This window comes from Chaetura pelagica, unplaced genomic scaffold (genome assembly GCF_000747805.2).
Source record: "Chaetura pelagica isolate M959 unplaced genomic scaffold, ChaPel_1.0 scaffold219, whole genome shotgun sequence".
Taxonomy (NCBI): Eukaryota; Metazoa; Chordata; class Aves; order Apodiformes; family Apodidae; genus Chaetura; species Chaetura pelagica.
In genome coordinates, this window is record NW_009954552.1 from 305,522 (window position 1) to 315,176 (window position 9,655).

At 45.5% G+C, this 9,655-nt stretch overlaps 2 protein-coding genes across 2 annotated transcripts; both read left to right on the plus strand.

The window, feature by feature from the left end:
• The first annotated feature begins 686 nt into the window (after positions 1-686).
• LOC104395402 (G-protein coupled receptor 35-like) lies at positions 687-5,826 on the plus strand. The gene is made up of 2 exons (XM_010005093.1): positions 687-1,046; positions 5,761-5,826. The coding sequence occupies exons 1-2, from the start codon at positions 687-689 to the stop codon at positions 5,824-5,826; spliced, it is 426 nt and encodes a 141-aa protein (XP_010003395.1).
• Positions 5,827-8,028: 2,202 nt separating this feature from the next.
• Positions 8,029-8,964, plus strand: LOC104395403 (G-protein coupled receptor 35-like). Its single transcript, XM_010005094.1, has one exon. It carries the CDS (start codon positions 8,029-8,031, stop codon positions 8,962-8,964), a length of 936 nt encoding a protein of 311 aa, XP_010003396.1.
• The last annotated feature ends 691 nt before the right edge of the window (positions 8,965-9,655 follow it).

The window sequence follows — 9,655 nt, forward strand, 5'->3', positions numbered from 1 at the left end:
TTACCTGCTGGGGCTGGTGGTACCCATGCTGAGCTAGTCCTCTATAGCATCCTGCAGTGAAAGGAGAGGGTTCATGCTCGAGGCAGCCTGCAGCAGTGTTCCCACCACCTCCGGGAGTAAAATCACCTGAGCTATGCACGGCTGGAAGGGCTCAAGTGTCCTCTGCAGGTTCACATGCCTAGCATGACCCAAAGCAAACCTATGGGGTGGCTTCAGCAGCAAGGCAAGGGCCTTGGAGGGCAAGAGGGGAATGCTGCTCAGTTCTGCTGCAGGCTGCCCTTAAGTTCACTGATAACCACAGCAGCAGCAAAGACAAGGGACCACAAAGATTATCATTCTGCTTTGCAGACTCTTTGCTGTTACCCAAACTGTGCAAACCAGGACTGGAGGGAGGACAAGGCAAGCTTACGGTTGGAGAGGGGCTGCTACCCCGTAACAGCAGCAGGAGAGGTCTGCCTCTATGTTTTTGTGTTAGTTGGTTGCAAGGGACAGTGGTACTTGGATGGCTGAGGGACATATGGTGCTGATGAGCCACCAAGCACCTCGGGGCTGCCTACATATGCAGTACAGGGGTGCAAGGGGCTGCAGAGCCATAAGAGTGGGGGCACTGCAGCTGGACCTAACCCAGAGGACTCATCCCCAAGCTCAGTCTCATGCCTGCACCCTTTTCTTGCAGAGAGCTCAACATGGAGAACTGCACCAAAGATGACAAAGTGCTGGAGAATGGTGTCATGCTGCTTCAACAGATCATCTACATCCCAGTGCTCTCTTTGGGAATCCCACTGAACATGATTGCCTTCTGGGTTTTCTGCTGGAAACTCAAGAGGTGGACTGAGACCAGGGTGTACATGATCAACCTCATGGTCGCAGACACTTTCCTGCTCTTTGCCCTGCCTTTCCAATTATATTTTAAGAAATATAATCAACCCATGGACAAGCTGTGCTTAACTATAAGCAACATATATTTTACAAACATGCCTATGAGCATCCTTATCATCACCCTGATCGCGATTGATCGATATGTTGCAATCAAGTTCCCTCTAAAAGCAAAGATTCTTCGATCCCCACTGAAATCGGCTTCTATCTGCATGTTTCTTTGGATAATAATGATAATTTATTCCTACTTGCATTCAAAATTTTATGGTAGAAAAGAACAATTCTGCTTTCAGAAGCAATCTACTGAACTTAATTATTCATTGTTACTCTCCATCACCTTTGGGTATTTTATTTCCTTAGGGATTGTGATGTTTTGCTCAATACAAGTTATCAAATGTCTCAAAAAGAAGTTGGCCACGAGCCCTCATGATACAAAGTTAGTCCAGAAAGCAATCCACATTGTTTCTGTGAATCTGTGTGTATTCATCATATGTTTTTCACCTTTCTACATCACACTGCTCTTGTGGTTAGCAGTGGATGTTGCTGAAGCTCATTCCTTACTCTCGAAAGTTAGAGCCTCTCTGGAGATCTGTTCATGCTTGGTGAATTCTAACTGCTGTTTGGATGCATTTTGCTATTACTTTGCAGCCAAGGAATTCCAGGAATTTCCTTCTCTGTTCCCCACTTGCATAACAAGGAGGTCCAAGATGAGCCAAAACCAAGAGTCACAGCCACGCACAGATCAAGTCATGATATAAAACCACATGACATAAACACCACAACACCAGGTGCTGAAGTTTCAAGGCAGAGGGAATGGGACCACCTACAGTATTTGCAAGCATTAGAGGTACAGGCACACCTACAAAAAGGGGCAACCCCCTCCAAGGGGTCTGATATTAACTTGAATATTGTATTTCTGTTCTCAGTGACTCCAGCTCTGACTGCTTTCTTGGATAGTTGTATTGCAGCTCCAGGCATCTCATGGTCAAGAGGGAGAGCCACGTGGTATGTGGAACCAATGATAAGACCAATATTTCATGCATCAGCTTATTTGTACATATCATGCAGCTGAACATAGGAAATGGAGCACCCTGACAGCAATACACAAATCCCCTTCTAGTACTGTAATACTTGTGGTAACTTAAAAACAAGAAAAAGCCCCTGCCAAACCTGTTACATCTGTGCTGCTTGCATCAAAGAATTTGCTTGTGCCATGGCAGTTTCCTGCCAACCTATATAATTTCAAAGCTTGCAACTATTACCAGGATGCAGCTCTACTGTGCATGGAGTAAACCACAGGAGTCAGACAGCAGCATAAATATGTTGCTCCATTCTTGCCATGTAACACTTGTATTAGCTTGTGGCAATGTCCTGGCATTTGAGAGACTAAAATAATTTGGGGTATAAATAAAGCCATTACTGCATGGAAAAACTGAGCTAGGCAAAGCATTGTGGATCACAGAATAGACCCTGAGCATTATGAACATCAAGTAGAAAGCTGCAAAGATCTGATTTCACCCAACCAACTACCACAAGCCCTGGTGACAGGTCTGCTGTTGTACTTCAATGGGGTCCAAACTTCAATGGTTTTCCTCTCTGGTGAGAGGTGATTGCATCTGCTTGAGTTGTCACAGCCTCACACTGCAGGAGTGTTGATGCCCAGAAAACAGCAGTGAACAACAAAAGAGATTCAGCCCTGATCCCTCCCTCACCATCCATGAACTGTTTTCAAGGCAGGTTTGGTGACAGTGGGGTGTGTAAGGCCCTTCTGCAGAGAAAGCAGAAACAGCTGAGGGGTTCTCAGCATTGCTCTGTATAAAGAATCATTGATTTGAATTTGTGGGGGATTTTTTCCTTCCAGCTGCTTGGACAGCGCACAGTGAGGGTTCAACAGCTCTCCTCTACCCATTTTGACAGATTTCTTTCCATGCATTATACAGAGAGTCTTAATCTATCTTAGCTGGATCACAGACCAGGTGTAAGTTTTAATGTCAGACTTCCAAGGTACCAAATTCCTCTATAATATCTGTACTTGCTCATTATGCACCACAAATTCTCCTACCCCACAGGCAAGTGACAGCAGAGCAGCTAAAAAAAGTTAAGCCACAAAGGGAGGGCTCAGGAAGGAAGCGACCCATAGAGAAACTGGGGCTGAGAGGGAGTGCCAGGGCACATTTATTTGCATCTAATGTTTTATGACACAGTCACTTCAGTAACTTAAAGTCAGCATGGGAAGATGTTTTTTTAAATGCATGTGATAGCTGTACCTTGGTTGGCTTCACATCCTTGACTTTCAGTGTCTTCTGACTTTTAAATCCCTAAAATATTCCTCCAGGGAATGCAAACCCATATTCTGCTAATTTATTTAGTGATGACTTACAAATAGTTCTCCTACAGGTGGCCTGTCACCTTCTAGTGTCTACAGACCATATGCTGAAACCACTGTCTAGACATTGGACAAACAACACAGGGAAAGGCTATTCTCAGCACAGCAGGTACTACCCATCCAGCTGTTAGCTCCACCTGCTTTGTGTCAATACTTAAGCAGAGGTCCCAGCATGATGGAAGCTGCAGGGAGCAACTGCAGCAGAAAAATGGATGAAACTGTTCAGGTCATTCCATCGATCATTTATGTCCTAATTTTCTTCATTGATATATTGTTTATGCTCTGGCATTACTGGTATTTCAGCACAAGCAGAGCAAAAGGGCCATGTCTATATTGCACACTGTTTTTTGGCCCTCATTCTGCCTTTTAAAGTCTATTTTCAAAGACAGGAAAAGATATGAGATAATAGTGCCTGATCTTAAAAACCATTAATTGCTTAGGGAGATGTGAGTGTTGTCACTCTTGCAGCTGTCAACAAATATGCTGCAGTTAACTCTCCTCAGAGAGTAGGAAGTTTAGCATCCCTATCAGCCCATTCTCCCTTATCCTGCCCTGTCAGCCTGCATGGCAAGCATCACCTGTGTTCTGAGCTATCTTGTCTAGTAGCAATCTGTACCAGGAGAACAGGATAACCTCAGGAGAAGGGCTTGCTTTGGCTGGGAAACAATCTCAAGCAGGACATCAGGAAGAGCTTACAAGGGATGGAAAAACAATTCTGCTGAACAGAAATGAGTCTTAGAGATCAAGAAGTATAAGAATTACATGAGTCTTATCAAATTCTTCCATTAGATATGAAAAGCTTCCCACATACAAAAATTACAAGCAAAGAAGTGAGATTACCCAGTACTGCTGCTGATAAAAACAACAAAACTGTCCAGATGTTTCCTGAAAACCACCATATCACTTTGTTACAGCTTTCAGTAATGAGAAAAAAGCTGAGAAGTCCAGAACTTTAAAGGAATCAGCACATGAAATCTCACACCAGCAATAAGGCTTTTAAATAAGTCAGCCGAACCAGGATCAAGGGTCAGGGAGCACTAAACACAGTCTCTTCTCCAGGGCAGAGGAAGAAGAAAAAGAGCCTGGCCAGTAATAGCTCTACCATGCTCATACATGAAAAACACACAGTTTTGCAGCGTGTCTGAATAACATTTGATGGGAGGGAACAAATAGAAAGGCAAAAGTGAAGTGGTGCTTCACCTTACAGGAGTATTTTGCCTCACCTTCCTGCACTAAGAAAAGGACCTTTCCAGCCAAGGTGTGGTAGGCAGGGGGGTCACTAAAGGTCCTTTGGAGCACACTGTCAGCAGTAACACTGGTTGTACAGACACTGGTCCCCCAGAGTGCCCCACCAGAGCTGCCTGCAAGGAAGTGAGAAAAACAGCATGAGTGTCACCTGCACTGCACCACGTGGTGACAGCATTCTCAGGGCTGAGACAGGCTGAAAAATGCAGAGGCAGGGGAAATACCGAGTTAGCATCATTGGTCCATGACAGAGGTAAGAAAAACTGCAACTGGATGGAAGAAGGCAGCCGTAAGCAGCTGCAAGAGCCTAGAAGGTGGCTGATGGGGAGCCGAGGTAGAGACGCATGAGGATCCTGACCCAGTGATGCCCAGGAATCAGAGAGGGACCTGAGGGTTACACCAAAAGACATGTAAGTTATCCACAGATAACACTTCATTCTTCTTCACCTACTGGTAGCTAGTGCTGAGTTGCTCTGACACACCCTGGTGAACTTGCTGATCACAGCCAGCTTCTTTGTCCCTCGTGATTGGGTTTGTCCCTCCCTTGAAGCCTCACTGGGCTGATGGGAGATGGAGCTGCCCTTGTCTGTTCACCATAGCACCAAGCTATGGATAAGAAGTATCACACTGGAGAGATGATATCAGCTGAGCTCCCTACAGGTTTCATTTTAACAGGCACCAAGTTATGGATAAGAAGTATCACACTGGAGAGATGCTATCAGCTGAGCTTCCTACAGGCTTCATTTTAACTGCTCATGGTTAATACCAATAATGATTGCCTTGAGATAGAAAATAGAAGCATGTGGACAACACTTGAGGATGATGAAGTATTTTGTGAAGTATTTTGTGTACAGTGGCAGAAGTATCACAAGCCAGGAGCTGGATGACCAGGAGCTGTCTGAAAACAAGGACCATGACATTAAAATTATGGTGGCTGGGGATCAACGAGTCAGATGGACTAATAAGCCAGTACCTATAAACATAGACCAAGAAGCAGTCACAAGAAAGGCAAAAGTAGTCCCTGGAAATTCAGAAGTATTTAAGCTAAGCTCTATACTGACTATATATTGGCAAGGAATTAATCTCAAAGGCTGGTTTGTAATCCATAAATAATGTAGAAATACTCCTGAAACTCCTCTGAGATGACCTGGAAAGCATGAAGGGGAAATGTGTTTGCCCAAGACAGCAATTCAAGGTCCTCACAACACGGACCCTTGAGCTTGTTGACCAACTTGTCTAACTTCTCCTTGTAGTCGGTTGCAACGGACAGCCAAGGAGGAGCTACTGGCCAGGAGGCACCTGCAACAGCAGAGCAGTGACAAAGTCAGAAGGTCACAGGGTCACGGTGTCACGTTCTCACAGAATTGCTGGCTGATGAGAAGTATGGATATCAAGATAATTACCATGAATCAGAGTGAAACTCAGTTAGAATAATCACAAAACTGTCTGAGAACCACAGCCCTCATGTTTCCAAGAGCTCTGTGAATGGGACTGGGGGCCTGCTGGGGCTGCTCTGTCTTGGGACTCAGCCAGTCCCTGCTCCAGCACCAGCAGGAGTGGCAGCCTAGAAGGCCAGGAGAAGACCTCAGGACCCTCTAAAGCAATGGTTTCCCTCCAAGCAATGTGCACAGCCTGTTAGGTAGGAAGGTCAATGGACATTGCCCAATGAGACAGGAGGCACTGGCCAGTAAATCAAAGGAAAAACCCAAAGCCATTCCATCGCCAGAGGAACTGCTGCAGGGCCACATGGCAGAGGAGCATTTCACCTCACTGCAGGGCTATTGCTTGCTCCTCAGTCAAGGGAGGGTGGTACAAGCCACGCCAGTGGTGACAGAGGAAGCTCAACCCCAGAAAAATGCGTTGAGGAGGGGTGGTGGTGCTTCCTTCACCAGCATTGCTGGTGCCACAGCTGCTAGCAGGTGGTCATCACAGGACTTCTCGTCAGCCACAAGCCAGGAGCAGTGCTAGGAGGGCTCATTGTGCATGCATGCCCCACCACAGCTGGTCTGGAGGAACATTCACTCTCACCGAGGACACCGACTGAGCAGGTAATTCTTCCTGCCTATTTGCTGACCTGGTTATTTGAGCTCTGCAAGGCACTACCTTTCCCCAGCCACAGTGGGACACCAAAATGGTCATGGAGAAACTGAGAGGAGGTTGGAGACTATGTATTTTCAAAGGCCTATTTTGATACTGGTCACATTAGGCAGGTTTTGAATGCTTAAGGGCCGTCTCAGCCTCTGCTACATCTCCCCGTCAGCTCAGATGACCTATGCTTATTTCTTCTGGTCTCCTAACTCATTCCTTGTGTCCACAGCACAGGGATGCTATACATATCAGCTGTAGCACATTCCCTCACCTCTGAAGAGGTTTCCTGGCATGATTCCTCAGCAGTACAATTTTCAAAGCCAGCTGAGAGCTGCAGCTGCACATAGATGCTGCAGCACTGCCCTATGGTTTGCTCGCTCGGGATGCTTTTGAGCCCTGGGAAGATGTACCCATAGAGCCATGTTCCCCTTGCAGGGAAAATCCTGAGACATGTCAGACCTCCTGGGTCTTTACTGTCCATGAACATTTGCGCCTGGAATATATGCCTATCGTAACTCCTCCAAAGCAGAAGGACAAACAGTAATACTGCCTTTGGATCCAGGCAGATAACACCACCCAAGTGACCAGATTCAGCTCATCTCTCTATTTTAGGTGGCTGCTGATCACTTTTCTTGCCATGACATTGGTGGGGTTTTTTTGTCTTGGAATGTGGCACACTGCTCTAATTCTTCTGAGACAAAGTCCCATGTTCAAAATCCTTAAAAGGCAGGATGTATCCCTGGTACTCCAATCCTTGCTGCAGACCACTAAATGCTATCACTGAGCATAGGAACCAACGGCAGCCAAAAATAATGAGAGATGTACTAATAATTGCTTTTATCGCTAATGAGAAATACAGAGACAGCTCAGGACCAAAAGACAGGACAGCTGTCCTTTTGCAGTACATCTCCAGGAGCATTTTGAGTTGTAAGGATGCTGGCTGGCTTCTCCTTAGCACTGCTAGAAGGAAAGGGATGAAAGCTGGGTTTAAGCATCCCCTTTCCATTTCCAAATGGGTTGTAACAGCTCACATACCTTTAGCTGTGGGATACCTGCTTCTAACTGTGAGATACCTGCTTCTAGCTGTGGGATACCTGCTTCTGCCTGATCTAAGTCTGGCTGAAAACAGAAGCCCAAGCATTTTCCCCTGATGCCCTCTACGAGCAGCCATTCCTGCATGGCACCCAGTGAGAACATGGTGTGGTGGAGAGAATGTTCTCTCCTCCAGAACTGACCGGACTTGTGTCCCTCTCCCTCCCTTCCTACTTGGTGCCACACAGACAGCTTTGTGCTACAAAGTCATCTCCACAGTCTCGTTTTCACTCGTGGTAAAGCCCTGAGCTATCTGAATTAATCACAGATTCACTCCAGAGTCTAGCTTCTAAAAGGTTTAATCTGCTTTTGCAGGAACTGTGCCTCTTAATTCTCCCAAAATGAACCTCAGCACTTGCAGTGTCACAGCCTATGAAAGCTTTCCACTGGTCCAGCTGTGTATTTACACCCCAGTTTTGCTCTTGGGCATTTTGCTGAACGTCTTGGCATTGTGGGTGTTCTGCTGCAAACTCAGCAAATGGACAGAAACCAGAGTATACATGGTCAACTTGGCTGCTGCTGACTGCCTGTTGCTCTTTACTTTGCCTTTTAAAACTTTATCCCAGTTCCATCAGCTGAAGGTAGGTCGATGGTGCCTGGTTCTGGAAGGTGGCTACTTCATAAACCGCTTAATGAGCATTGGTATTGTCACTGTCATAGCAGCTGATAGGTATGTTGCCATCAAGTACCCTTTGAAAGCCAAGGAACTGAGATCACCACTGAAGGCAGCTTTTGCCTCTGGATTTCTCTGGATAGTCATCATCTTTGTGGTGTCTCTTATTAAAAAGCTAGAGGACCGAGTACAAGATGAACTGTGCTTTGAAAAATCTTCTGCTGAGCCCTCAGTGATCACCCTGTGCGCTATTATCGTGGGGTTTTTCATACCACTGATCATCCTAAGCTACTGCTCCATACAAGTCATTGCAGAACTCATGAGAAAGAGGAATGAAAACTGTCACAAGGAAAAGTCAGTAAGGAAGGCTGTCTACATCGTGTCTGCAAACATGGCTGTGTTCATCATATGCTTTTTGCCTCTTTACCTTGGGCACCTCCTTCGCTTTATAATGGACTCCACCAACTCCAACTGCTCTTCAATACAGAGAGTGAACAATTTTGTTCACCTCGCCTCAGTCCTCGCAAACACCAACTGCTGCCTGGATGCTATTTGTTACTATTTTGTCAACAAGGAATTTAAGGAAGCATCTCCCAAGCTAACAAAATCCAAATATGAAGCCACTGAAGAAGCTGAAATTCAGCTCCCATGTATAACACATTAAGGCAAAACACATGCAGCACACGTTTTATACTTGCTATGTTCAATTGGGACTCAACAGCAGGTTTTCACACTTGCTTTTTTGGGGAGTGGGACAGAGAGCTCTTCTGCTAAAGAGAAAGATGAAAGGTACATGAAAATTAGCCCTGATTCAGACTTCCATGGCAGTCCGGATCCTGAGATAATGATCTAGGCTGCCACTGGTAATTTTCTGCCTGTGCACATTTGAGTAAAAAGATAGATTTCCCCTGCAAAAATTGTCCTTTCTTTTGCCCCCCAGAAAACCCAAACCAAGTACAGCTCGGGGTACAAGGGATTTCTGCCCCTTCTCCCCACCTCAGATCAGTTTTTACGCAGCTGTAGCTGTGACAAAGAAACAGAGGTTACTCCAAATATCAAAAAAGAAAAAAAAGTAAAAATGAAACCACAGAAAAAGAAAGGAGGATATTTCATAAGTCACTAACGTCTTGGTTTTTGGTTGTTAACAATGTACAATCAGAGTATCAGAGATAGATTTTGTCTGCTTTAGACAAGTCTACAGCACCACACACAACAGCTACAAAATGGTCATCAATCGCAATACAAAGTCAGAAGAAATTGCAATTGCCTGTACTGGGGAAAATCTTTACATCAAGAGCACTGGAGGCAAATGGCATGAAAGCTACTGTCCAAAGACCTGGGGGACAGGTGATGGG